The following is a 13,858-nucleotide window of genomic DNA, read 5'->3' as shown; positions in this document are numbered from 1 at the left end:
TTAGTCAGGTCACCCTGTGGCTAGAGCAGCGTGGTACTTTCTAAACTTACATGAAGCTTTGCATTTTACTAATAGAGCAGCAGCAAAATGGCTGCATTTCACGTAATTTGACAGGAACCAGAAAGGAGTGCCCATGTGTTCAGGCTTCCAGCTTGGAAGACGGGAGGGAGGCCGATGGGCCCCGTCGGCTTCGTTGGCCGCTGCACTAACAGAGGACTCTTGGTGTTTGATGCTGACTGCAGCCACAGTTTTGAAAGTCCGTGGGCAGAGTTGGGTTCATAAGGCCTGGCCATTGATGCTTCTGTCCGTGTGAGTGGATATGGCAGAGGAGCCCAAGGTAGGGGTTCAGTAAATGTTAATTGATAGGCATTAAAACAATCGATGACCCGGGGGCATGCCACCTTGTGTGCCGAAGATGTTAATCTGTAAAATGGAGAAAACCACACCAGGTTGCTCTTGGAAGTTATGAAGAATGATTGTAAAGGGTTTTCAAAGCTTAAGCACTTTGACTGATAGTGTCCGAAGAAAACAGCCCCAGCTGCAGAGAGCAGAACATCTCTGTGGCCCTGTGAGCAGTGTGCAGCAGCAGTGTCAAATGGCATCCTTTCTGAGGTCCAGCCAATTTTTAAAAGGGAGGAACTAGAATAATATATTGCTGGGGGCCCAACCCCTTCCTGGTTATGAAATTCGAAAGTGGCTTAAGCTGTAGGAAATTATTTTGGATTAGTCTTTATCATCTGATTTCTCCCCTGGAGAGAACTTGCTTCATTTTATAAGGTTCTAAAAATCTTTTTTTTTTTTTTAAAAAAAAAACAAAAGGCATCAGCCACCGTGTCCCTCTCTCTTCTTTTCTTAAAAAAAGTTATTTATTTATTTTTGGCTGTGTTGGGTCTTCATTGCTGTGCACAGGCTTTCTCTAGTTGCGGCGAGCGGGTGCTACTCTTCGTTGCCCGGGTTTCTCATCGTGGTGGCTTCTCTTGTTGCGGAACATGGGCTCTAGCGCACAGGCTTCAATGGTTGTGGCGCACGGGCTCAGTAGTTGTGGTTCACGGGCTCTAGAATGCAGGCTCAGTAGTTGTGGTGCACGGGCTTCGTTGTTGTGAGGCACGTGAGATCTTCCCAGACCAGGGATCGAACCCATGTCCCCTGCACTGGCAGGCGGATTCTTAACCACTGCGCCACCAGGGAAGTCCTGGTTCTAAAAATCTTGCTCCCACAGACTGTGGTTTACAGATAGGGAGGAGGTGAGCAGAGAATTTGTGTGTGTATAATGAACAATTTAACAATTGACCTAAATTTGGGGACCTGTATTATTTCCTTTACCGTTATCTCTATGTGGGATAATTACTAAATCACTGAAGTCAGCCAGCTCTGTTTGCACCCTATCCTAAAGATCTTAAAGAGATTTCATTTATAAGTAAATAGTTCTGCATCAGATTGGCACTCTAATTTGCCCATTGTTGCTCTACAAACTACATTCATTTCAATTTGGGGCCATTTTCCCTTTTTGTAACTCAGCAGTGACTGAAATATACTAGCAGTATATTTATGGTAACCCTATGTTTAAGAATTTCTTGGGCAGAACAGATTTCAGATACAGCACGTATGCCCTCTAGATGCACGTGAGTTTTTGTTGATCATTTGACCCTGTGTATCACCAGGCATACAGTTAAGCCTGCAGATGGTTGTTCATTGAACCTGTATGCCCGCCATTGCACACTTACTGAGTGCCTCCTTCAGGCAAGGCACTGTGTCCTGTGAGGACAATTCATCACTTGTGTGGGTGGCTCTTGAAGGATGGGTAAGAAGAGCTGGGTACAGAAGAGCCTCCTCAGAGAGGCCATTATAGGGAATCCCAGCTTAGAAGAAGGAGGCAGTAGACACATTTAGGGAATAGTGAGCAAAATCACCTGGCTTGAATGAGGGGATTTTGCAGAGGAGGAGGTTGGAAAGGTCTCTCATTTTTGAAATTTGCTCTTCCCTTGGCCGCCAAGACACCACCATGTCTAAGTTCTCTGCCTACATTGTGGACTTTCCTGGTCTCCTTTCATGACTCCCCTTTTCCCCTTGCTCCACAAATATTAGTGTTTCCCAGATTCTTTCCTTGGCCCTTTTTCTTCTCTAAACACTTTCTGGGCAGCACATCCACTCGCCTGGGTAGGATGTTCATCTTGATGTGGATAACACCTAAATTTCTATCTCCAACTCCAGCCTGTCTTTGAGTGGCAGGCCCCGAGTTCCAATTGCCCACGGGCACCTCTGCCTGAATAACACTGTGTCTACCTGCCTCATCCTTTCATTCAGAACTGCTCCATTCTGAGCTCTGCTGGACCAAGCCTAGAGGGGGAGTCAAGGAGGGTGGAGCTCCGAGTTCAAAGAACTTATTCTGCACGGAGAAGAATGTAGAAAGTAGGAGACTGTAGTCAAAAAGAGATTTTCAAGGATTTTGAAAGTACAGCACTTCTGGGTGATGATAAGATCTTTGCTACTCAAAGGGTGGTCTATGGACCAGTGGCATCAGCATCACCTGGGAGACTGTAGAAATGAGGAGGTGTAGCGCTCTATCCCTCAGACCTGCTGAATCAGAATCTGCATTTGAACAAGATTTGCAGGTGAACTGTGTGCACAGTTCTGAGAAGCTTTGGCCTAGGGTATGTGCATGAGAGTGAATTGATGAAGTTCAGTGGAGATGAAATATTCAATGTTCAATGTTCAATGTTCAATGTTCAATGTTCAATGAATGGATAATGCCCAGGGAGATTGAAATGGTTCAGTACGAATGCAATAATGTGGGTGGAGAGGAAGAATGTGAGCTGACTGCCAACCTCCTTAATGCATTCATTATGCCCTGGGAGTGAGGGAGGGTCCTTGCGTCAGATGACAGTGATATTTGACATAGGATTTTTAACGTCTTAGCTCTTTGAGAACACAGCCTCTGATTAGAATTTTTCCCCTTTAAGTTCTGTGCCTCAGCTCTTAAAAAAGATATAGCAGGGGCTTCCCTGATGGCACAGTGGTTGAGAGTCTGCCTGCCGATGCAGGGGACATGGGTTCGTGCCCCGGTCCAGGAGGATCCCACATGCCGCGGAAAGGCTGGGCCCGTGAGCCATGGCCGCTGAGCCTGCACGTCCGGAGCCTGTGCTCCGCAACGGGAGAGGCCACAACAGTGAGAGGCCTGCGTACCGCAAAAAAAAAAAAACAAAAACAAAACAAAAAAAAGATATAGCAGATCCTTAAATAATGATGAATTGACTTTACGAGCAGTGGGCTTAAACAGATTAAGCCTTTTGGTCAATTTACATTTTTTAAAGGGAATCTGGAGCTAAGTTAAACAATCTGGTATCCAATATCACCTTTTCTCCCCCCTCCTTTGATTATACTTTCCTAACAGTTAATTAAAAATGTGTTTGCTAGGGCAAACTTCTTCGTTCTTTTTTTTCTCTCTCTTGATGTGCATATAGCATCTTGGAAATCTTGTACATGTTAGAGAACTCATATTGATGCTCTATCCTTGGGTGTGAGTTTCGACTTTAAGGAGGTGCCTTGCTTGATAGACAAATCAACACTGATGATGCAGGTACTGATTTGGAGCCAGGAGACTTGAGTTCCAGTCGCAGCTTTATTCTTACTAACTGTGCAACGTTGAGTGAATCAGGCAACTATTACAGGCTTCAGCTTCTCATTTACACAATATGCTGGTTGGACTATATGAGCTCTAAATTCCCTTTGAGTTGCAAACTTGTGATTCAGTAATTCTTTTAGGCTGTTAAGAATGCCTGTGAGGTTAAAATGATGCATCTCCCTAAGATGTGTACCCAAGGGTCTCTCTTGTATTGTGGCCAATATATTTATGAAGCTCAGTGTCATTCTATCCATGATTCAAAATCATGATACATCTGCATCTAGAGTACTCTGCATAATTCTGGTAACTTTCTTAAGAGAAACGAGTCTCCTCACATTAGTAGCATATGTTAGCCCTAAATGTTTTAAAAAAGAAATAGAGTATCTTTTAATTGCCCAAGGGAGTGAAACAATTTTCTTAGGAAATAGATTTAAAAAGATCAATCTCAGGGCTTCCCTGGTGGCGCAGTGGTTGAGAGTCTGCCTACCGATGCAGGGGACACGGGTTCGTGCCCCGGTCCGGGAAGATCCCACATGCCGCGGAGCGGCTAGGCCCGTGAGCCATGACTGCTGAACCTGCGCATCTGGAGCCTGTGCTCCACAACGGGAGAGGCCACAACAGTGAGAGGCCCGTGTACCGCAAAAAAAAAAAAAAAAAAAAAAAAAAAAGATCAATCTCTTTGAAATGTTGCACCATCCAACCTTGTGAAGACCATGGGGCATTTCTTGAAATCTGAAGACTTAACTGAATTCTCAATCAGTAGACCTGAAAGGATACTTTCAGGATAATGACAAGGAATGACTATTTTTCCTGGTAGTTAGTAAGCATATGAAACTCGTTACGTGCATATTTTCCAAAGGCTGTCTTAACATGGGTTCCAGAATGATTTAGATCAGTTCATTATGCTGCATCCCAAATGGGATTCAGAGTGTGTTGATCTTTTGGTGTGAGGCCCTATTCTTTAAAGTTGATATTTGAGATATACAAATGCCTTTAAAGAATTATTCATTTAAAAATTAAAAATGAATTTAGTTCAATGATAGAAAACAGAACTGGACTGGACAAAACATGAATGTTGACCTTATGATTATGTATTTTCATATGTTCTTATAGAAGTTACTGTGGAAAGTTTTCCACAGTTTTCCAGACTTGGGATATTCATTTAGGGAAATAAGAAAATTTTTATTATGGGAAATTTTAAATACATACAAAAATGGAGAGCACAGTATGTGAAACTCCGTGTCCTCATCACTCAGCTTCAATAATTAACCAAGTCAGTCTAATTTCATCTCTAACTTCTTTCTCACTCTTACCCCTAGGCCCCCGTAATTCTGAAGCAAATCTAAGGCATCCTTGTGTCATCGTAAGCATTTTAATATGTATGTCAAAGATAAGTTTATTATTTTATTTAAGTAAAATTTATACACAATGAAATCCATAGCTCTTGATTGTGCAATTTGATCACCTCTGATAAACGTGTATGTCCATGCAACTACTACTCCTGTTAAGACATAGGAGATTTGCATGACCACATGCAGTTTCCTCATGTCCCTTTCCCATCAGTTTCTACCCCCATAAGCAACCACTCTCCTCCCCCCACATCTTTAATGAGCTATAATTGACAAATGAAGTCACATCAATTTAAGGTGTACAACATAGTGATTTGTTGTATGTATACATTGTGAAGTGGCTACCACAATACGGTTAGTTAACACACCATCACCTCATACCTTTTCTATTTTCATTTTCTGGTGGTGAGAACATTTTAAGATTTACTCTCTTGGTAAATTACATGTATACAATACAGTATTGTTAACAATAGTCACCATGCTGTACATCAGAGCCCCAGAGCTTATTCATCTTATAACCGAAAGTTTTTACCCTTTTACCAACATCTCCCCATTTCTCCCACTCTCCAGCCTCTGGCAACCACCATTCAACTGTCTTTTTCTATGAATCTGGCTTTTTTAGATTCCACACAGGTGAGATCATATAGCATTGTCTTTCTCTGTATGGCTTATTTTACTTAGCATAACGCCCTCCAGATTCATCCATGTTGTCACAAATGGCAGGATTTCCATATTTTTTTATGACTAAATTCTATCTGTCTCTCTCACACCTTTTCTTTAAAATTCTATCTGTCTCTCTCACACCTTTTCTTTAATCGTTCATCTGCCAGTGGACACAGTTGTTTCCATTGCTTGGCTATTGTGAATAATGATGCCATGAACAGAGTGCAGTTATCTCTTCCAGACACTGACTTCAGTTCCTTCAGATATATACCCAGAAGTGGGATTAATAGGTTTAATAGGCCTTTTTATTCACAGATGGGGCAAGGGCCACTTTAGCTGAGTCAGAAATCCTGATTCACTTGATCTGAGCTGCTGGTTTAAATATCTGCTTAACAGTTAGTGTGTTGCCTCATGTCCCCGCTCCTCTTTTCTTCTTCCATCTTCTGCCCTCTCATTCCGTCTCTAGGTGCGGGTTCTGTCCCTCCCTCATCTTCAAGTACATTGTTAGTCTTCTCTTTTATAGACCCTCACTGGTCTTTCCAGCCTACACGTTCAACTTGTAGAACTCCCCAACTATTAGCCGGTTAGAAGAAGAAACCAGAGCACAAAGCTGTTTTACAACCTTAGCTGGCTGAACATATGTGCCAGTTAGATAGATAGACGTCATAATTAGGCAAGCCTGGTTTGAACCCCTACTTAAGAACTTGCCCACCCAACATTTTCTGCAGTTTTGACCCCATCCATCGGCAAAGATCTCTCGGTTCTGTTTAGGATGTTAGTCAGAGTGTCTCTTACAGGAAAATAACAGTGTCCATCTATGAAGGTTTTGTAAGGACTAAACACAGTAGAACTTAAATTCTATTAAGTTCAGTTCCTAGAGTATAGGAGATGTTCAATATCATAGTTAATACCTGGAAGTAAAGAGAACTGCTTGACTTTGTTCAATCTAGCATTTTGTAAACCCGTTTAACCATGATAGTGCTATTTCTAGAGCCATCTCTTAACATTTTAAGGAATGCTGCTGCTGTATGGAATCCAGCTTCGGAAACTCTGAATTAAGACTTGAACTAAATTAAGCTGCTGACTGTTCACAGTGAGTGAATAAACCAGTGCTGCTTGAACTGGGAGTTGGGCTTCTGGATCTTAACTCAGTCCTCACCACACCTTGAAACTGCTTGTATAAGAAGGAGAGGTTTCATTTTAAGACACAAGACAGAAATGAAAAAAAAAAAGTCATCCTTATACAAAGCCTAGATTTTGGTTTATTTCTTCCTTGTAATCACATCTCCAGGTGACTCAAGAAATTTAAGGAAAGCTATGTGAAGTTCTCAGGATCAGCTTTCAAGGATGTCGTCAAGGTAGATAAAGTAGAGTCTACATGCTTCTTCTGATTTTGGCCTTTCAGAAGGAGTGAGGCCAGAAATTGTCCCCCTGTGTCCCCCGGTCTCCATCTCACTCTGGCTTGATCACCCCACTTGCAGTCTTGGGGCTGCCTCACCGTCCAGCAGAGTGAGCAGGGCACTCGCTTCCTGCCTCGGCCCTTCCCCCTTGGGTTTGGTGTGTGTGTTTACCCACCTCGACATTGTGCCTGACAGGAACATAGACCCCTGGAAAGAAGGCCAGCAAGTGTCCAGAGCAGTCTGTGGGGGTCGGGTCCCCAGGTTTTCCGGAGGCACATCTGGTCGGGCACTGGTGGGACATCAAGGTCAAGGACAGACATTGCTCACCTGATCATCTGAAAGCCAGAGACGATTATGTCATTAGGTATGTGCATTTCTCAACTAAGCCTTCAAGAGTGATAGGTGATGAGACGCAACCTTATATGACGTGTGTGGGGGACACATTCAAAGGGCACATGTATCAGATGACCAAATTCCCTGTATGAGCACTGGGAGAATTTAAAAAAGTCATTCTCCTGCTTGTGCTCCACACCCACTAATTCCAGGAGTCCAGTTCCACAGAGTTCTCCTCCACCTCGTTTCTCGGGGCGGCTCTCCTGGCTGAGGTTGCCTCATGTAAGTGGATGCCGTCTACCGGCACCGTGACACCTGTGTGCAGCCTGCACTGCTGTCCCCGTCATTAGAAGGGCAGCCGATTGTGGTAGCGTGGGAGACACCTGAGGGGTCAGAACTTGACTTAATGATCTTCCCAGGACTGCTTTTGTTTAATGATCCATTTTGTTTTAGGTGATGAGAGAGAGAAAAAAATCTGCTTCTATGTGTAGGCAGCCACACTTTAGGCTAGGAGACCCAAGTTAGTTTCCCAGTCTAGGGCATTACTATAGGGGCAGGGCTAAGCCTGGGATGGAGACAGTCATTTGGGCAACTTAGGGCCCATCCCCACCCCAAAGAAGTCTGCCAGACAATATGGCAATTCTTCGGCCAAGCACAGGGCTGGACCCTGGCTCTCTCCCAGGGCTGCTGCCTGACTGTTGGTAAGACACTTGCCCTTTGCATTTCCTCGGAGTTACTAGGATAAGGGTAAAAGTTTTCAACTTCACTTTCCTCAAGGCTAAACTAAGTCAGCAAGTGACCAAGTGTGAATTCCATGAAGGCAGGCCCAGTATAGAAGAGCAGACATTGGGGTGTATGCCAATAAGAGTGAGAAGCCCTATTTTGATGTTGAATTGGTGATATCACTTGATTTATGGAAGTTCCTGCTGTTGTTACTCTATATTGTAGATTTAAAATTTTATGATTCAAAAGAAAATGGAATGAAAACAAATAGGATCTATATTTTTATTGTATGGAGGTCATGTGTGCAGTGTTCATCAAATGCATAATGTCCTCTAACCTTCGGCCTCCCCATGCAGCATGGCCAGGCCACTTTCTTCTGTGTCTACCATCTCCAGTGGCCTAGGAGGGCAGGACAAGGTTCATTTTCAGGGTCTTATTACTAATAATTCAAGATGAAGCTGCCACTGTTTCTGCTGTGATAGGGAGAGGAAGGTCCTGGACCATCTCTCCTCTTATCTGCCTGCCATCAAAATGTCCTTGTCCCTGATCTCCCCTTTAACTGATGGGGACGTTAAGGGTCATGTCTTTTCAAAAGACTCTTAAGAAACACTGCCCCAAACCCTCTGCTTTCCTGATTTGCATTTGGAACTGTTGGTTTGTGGTGAGAAAGACAGAACCACCTTACGATATGCTTGAGTACATGTGAATACTACAAGCGAAGCCCTGGGATAGCCTAGCCTTGTGCTTAACTTTGGTAGCTTTCTCCCACTAGTCTCCATCTGAGAGCTTTACAGGCTTTCTCAGATATCCAGACGACCCTGGGAGCGAGATTACTGCTGGGTTGTCCACTCTCACTTTACAAGAACAGCTGAGGCATGTAGCATTCTCTGCTGTCTTGTTTGGAGCACAGGCATTGAGGAATTCACCTATGAATTTGTCTCCCCAAAGAGAAATGAGAAAGACTCTGCTCACTGTCACAGATAGGAGCCATGTCAGGAATGGCAACTCTTTATGCTCAGTTAAAAAAGAACTAGATTTCTTTTTTTTTTTTAATTGAAGTATAGCTGATGTACAATATTATATAAGTTACTGGTGTATAATATAGTGGTTCATGATTTTTAAAGGTTATATGCCATTAATAGTTATTATAAAATACTGGCTATATTCCCCACATTGTACAATGTATCTTTGTAGCTTATTTTATACCTAATTGTTTGTACCTCTTAATCCCCTATTCCTATGTTGCTCCTCCCTCCTTCCCTCTCCCCACTGGTAGCCACTGGTTTGTTCTCTATATCTGTGGGTCTGCTTTGGAAAAGAACTAGATTTGTATTCAGCTTTTCCCATGATAGAGAATTAAGAAGAAACCACACTAACAAACAGACATGGCTGACAGGTGCTATCAGGGAGAAAGGCCAAAGACAAAAATGGCTTTCTTTTACGTGGAATAGCTGCCACTGGCCAGCACCAGAGGACAAAATCAAGGGAACTGAGACGAAATGATGGGAGAGCATGCTTCCTTGTTCTGGGCAAACTCCCCAGAATGAGCGGAAGATGGTGAACGATTTCCAACTTGTTTGAACTATAGACACTTTGATGCACAGCACAAATCATTATCATCCTGGAGCTGGTCCCTCACGGGGGTCGACTTCACCAGCTGCCTTGTGTGGAGTCCATTTATGCGCCAGTGGGGGGCGGCGGTGCTGTTTGGTGGAGACGAAACTCCTAGGGCTCATGAACTATATTTGTTCTCTTAACTCTGCCATCGAGCAGGGGAATGGCTGCATTTAGGAATTTAAGAGAGACTCATGGCTAATGACAGTAAGGGAGGGCTTTCCGTTTAGAAATGAGGCTTACTACTAGAACAGGTCGGTCATAAGAGGGAATGCTGTTTTTTTCCTTTAGTAACCACCGCCTGATCTATCAGGCAGGATTTTGAAGTCCCAGTGTTGTTCTGGCCAGAGGTGGGGGGGATGGACCAGATGACCTCGTTCCTTTCAGCCTGGGGGCCAGCGGAAAGTGTTCCAAAGACAACTTAATACTCTGGATTTATTTTTCTCCCTCATTTTTTTTTAAATTGGCACTTCCAATTTTCAGTGTCTATAATATGCTAATGGGCTTTCCTCCTATTAAAAAACACGTGTGGATGTGAGAATGTTCTCCTAGAGAAAAGAGGGCCTCTGGGGTTTTGCTTCTGGCTTGAGGTCCTATGAGGTAGGTGTTATTAAACATCCCCTGCAGCGGGCTGGGGTGTGAGTGAACCTCAGTGGGGGTCAGCAGCTCTCCTGCTAATTTTGGCAGGAGAGGGAGACACAGCCACTTTGAGAGGAAAGAAGGTAAATTTTGCGATTCATTTGCAAACCCAGATAAAATGAGTTTTCGGACGCGGGCATGTATTGAGAGCCTATCTATTCTCTTCTATCATTAAGCCTGTTAGGACAGAAGTCATCCAAGTTCATGTTTTTCAGCCAGATAATTATTCTTCCCATCCTGATTGTAGAGGGGGCAGCTCAGAGGGCATATCAAGAAGGAAGGAAGCTCAAGAGCCAGACAGAGGGTGGTGCTGGGACACATGTCCAGTGCTTCGGGTGGCCAATGGCAGCATGGCAGCCCGGGGTTAGGATTTTGAGGAGGAGGAGGGAGAGAGGTGGACAGGTGGTGTCCAGCAGTTGGTACGCCACAGTCTAAGTAGGGGCTGTCTTAGGCTCCCTCAGAACAAGGACTATAGATGGAACAACTCTCACTTACAGAATGCAGGGAGATGGCAGGTGAGTGATGTCTTCAGGTTCTCAAAGTAAGGAGTGGATCGGACCAGGGCTTTTCAAAGGCATCTTATGATTCCCATATTCCATGATTCTATGATTCTTCCCTCTGTAGCAGGGTGGTTTTTATACAATTATCAAAGGGAAGATTGATCTTTTGAAAAATTAGATTTATTGTGGCCTGAGGATTAAGTTACACAGCTAAAGTCCACTCATTAAAACTCATTAACTCATCAGCATGCTACTTTCTCAAGCCATGATGACTTTGTGGCCTAAGTGAAAATTTCATATTCCTCTGGAAAATTGAATTAGCATAGCACAATCAGCAGAAAATTATCTTTGACTAGTAGATTTTATTTCTATACCATTCTGCTTTGCCTAAAAAATAATGACTCTGAGACTTAAGCTTGATGGCTAAGAGTAAGAGCTAATGTCTACCATTTGCTTTCACAGTCCCAAGAACTGTTTTAGATGTTTTACATGCACTTGTTCATTTAATCCCCAGAAGAGCTCTATGAGATGAGTAGATACTAAACCCCCATTTAGTCGATAAGGATATTGAAGACTAGAGAGATCAACTAACATGTCAGGGCCAGGATTAGACTCTGGGTCTAGCAGCTAACTGAGGGGTCTCCTGTAAACCATACTCTTCTGTCCTCTGCCTTTCCCAGAGGGTCAGTGGAATTGACTAGCTTGGGCTGCACTCATCGCAGTTGGGTGGAATTAAGGACGTGACTTTGTGGAAGAGAACTGTTTGGAATATGAAAGCATGAGCAAGGAGGCTTAGTTTCCATTAAGTGTAAAGTGGGTCAATGAGATATGTTGTAATAGTAAGTAGATCCCTCTTTTTTTTTTTTTTTTTTTTTTTTTTTTTTGCTGTACGCGGACCTCTCACTGTTGTGGCCTCTCCTGTTGCAGAGCACAGGCTCCGGACGTGCAGGCTCAGCGGCCATGGCTCACGGGCCCAGCCGCTCCACAGCATGTGGGATCTTCCCAGACCGGGGCACAAACCCATGTCCCCTGCATCGGCAGGCGGACTCTCAACCACTGCACCACCAGGGAAGCCCAGATCCCTTATTTTTTGAACACTGCTTTTAGGAATTAGAAGCTAAGCAGGATTCCTAAGTTTATAATTCTCTGTCTCTAGACAATAACAACAAAAGCTAACAGGGAGTGCTGACTTTTACATATTTTACATCTATTAGTTCACTTAAACATGACAGCAACCCCTTGAGACAGGCACAAATATTTTCCTCATTTTCCAGATGGGGAAAACTGAGACCCAGAGTGGTGCAAAAACACAGCCAGGAAGTGGCAGAGCTGGGTAGCGAGCCCAGGCTCTTTAACCATTATTCTAGCCTGCCTCTCAGCACTAGGCTTTGGCAATTCCAAAATATTCGCTCCTCTGATGCAAACAGGACTTATTGTCCTTCAGGGTGGGATGAGGCCAAGAAGAACTGGACGTTGAGCCATGTCTTCTGTGAATGTTTGTGTATTTGAACCAGGTGGCTCTCTTCCTCCGGGGTCTCTTTCTAGGACTGGGGCAGGAATGCCTCTCTCAATGCCTCACCGTGGTTGTCTGTGGGATGCCCAATTCACTCTGCTGCATGGAATTCCATTCTTGATGCTTTCTTCTGAAATAAGAAGGCTGGAATTTGGGGGTACTCTTATACCTAATCTATAAGCTACTAAGTGTTTCAAGATTGTATTTGCTCAGTTCATGTTCAATTAATGTTACAGTGGGTTTAAATGTGGTATCAGAACTTGCCAAATGGTGCTTATAGAAGGACACAAGGCTCAGAAGGATTAAGTGACTTCTCCAATTTCACATGAAGTTGTTATGTTTCTGAGTGCAAGGGCTATCTTACTTGAGCCAGGACTCAACTGAGATAAACCAATGGCCTGTTTCCATTCTTGTCCTTGGAGCCTGGCAGGGACTGGAGGTAGGGAGTGGTCAGATGCCCTGGAACTACTCAGAACACAAATTGGAAAGAGAAACTGAGATGTTGATGCTGGTAGAGGAGAGGACAGAAATGCTGGGCAGGCAGGGATGGTGGCGTCCATTCCTCTTTGCCCCCTTTGCGCTCTACTAGGCGTTCAGTAGTATTTGAATATGAATGAATGGATCCCTACTGTTTTTCTAGCCATGCTCCACATTCAGAGCATGGAGATCGCAGGGGCTGGTGAAGATGGAGAAGAGCTCAGGGGGAAGGTTGGACTCTAGCTGGCTTGAGGTAGAGAGCAGATGTGGGAAGAAGGAGGGCACGTGTGCAGAGGCATCTATGGGCAAAGGCTGATGCACCTGGAATACTTAACCTGGCCCACGGGTACAATGTTCTTGACTTCTGTAATATCTTGTCTGCTCTCCAAACTCCCAAATGGGGGAAGGGTTTTCCTGACTAAGCCAGTGCCAGGACAATTGTGGCATGAGTCTTGTTAGCTACTCTTTTGCACACCTCTGCCATCGCTTATGGGCCTCGAGTCTAACTTGTTAACCACTTGGATTTGCCCACATTATTCCCGAATGTGAGTCATTTGTTGTCTGGGCTCACCCAGCTGGGCTTTCCTTTCCAGGTTAACATGTTTGTTGAAGGATTCCATGATGCCATCCTCCTCTACGTCCTGGCTTTACATGAAGTACTCAGAGCTGGTTACAGTAAGAAGGATGGAGGGAAAATTATACAGCAGACTTGGAACAGAACATTTGAAGGTGAGGTTTCAGTCTACAAGGCAACAACACTCTGCAGCTGATCAAGCTGCTTCTTTCCTGGTTCTGTTTTTCTCTCGTACAACTTTGGGACCTTGCCAGTGTCTTACTTTTCTCAGCTGTAGAAAAAGGATAATAAGTCAAAATCAACCTACTTCACAGGCTTGTTGTGAAAATTAAATGAGATAAAGCTTGTGAAAGTGCTTTGAAAGAGTCCCACTGAAATAGGAATTGCCTTGTCTCCTGATTACTAGATGACAACTCTAGGCTTCTTAAAATTAATCACAAGCCTCATTCAC

At 43.9% G+C, this 13,858-nt stretch overlaps 1 protein-coding gene across 2 annotated transcripts in view; it reads left to right on the top strand.

Moving 5' to 3' along the window:
* The window catches only part of NPR3 (natriuretic peptide receptor 3), a 69,958-nt gene that overhangs the window by 39,640 nt on the left and 16,460 nt on the right, over nt 1-13,858 (top strand). For both annotated transcript variants that reach the window (XM_082623158.1, XM_082623157.1), the window contains exon 4: nt 13,427-13,562. In XM_082623158.1, the coding sequence (XP_082479284.1) occupies nt 13,427-13,562 (136 nt within the window). The remainder of the gene's footprint in view (nt 1-13,426; nt 13,563-13,858) is intronic.

Source organism: Mesoplodon mirus, assembly GCF_964341445.2.
Source record: "Mesoplodon mirus genome assembly, chromosome: 5".
NCBI lineage: Eukaryota > Metazoa > Chordata > Mammalia > Artiodactyla > Ziphiidae > Mesoplodon > Mesoplodon mirus.
The sequence above is the reverse complement of the archived record's forward strand: the minus strand, read 5'-3'. Positions and strand labels throughout refer to the sequence as shown.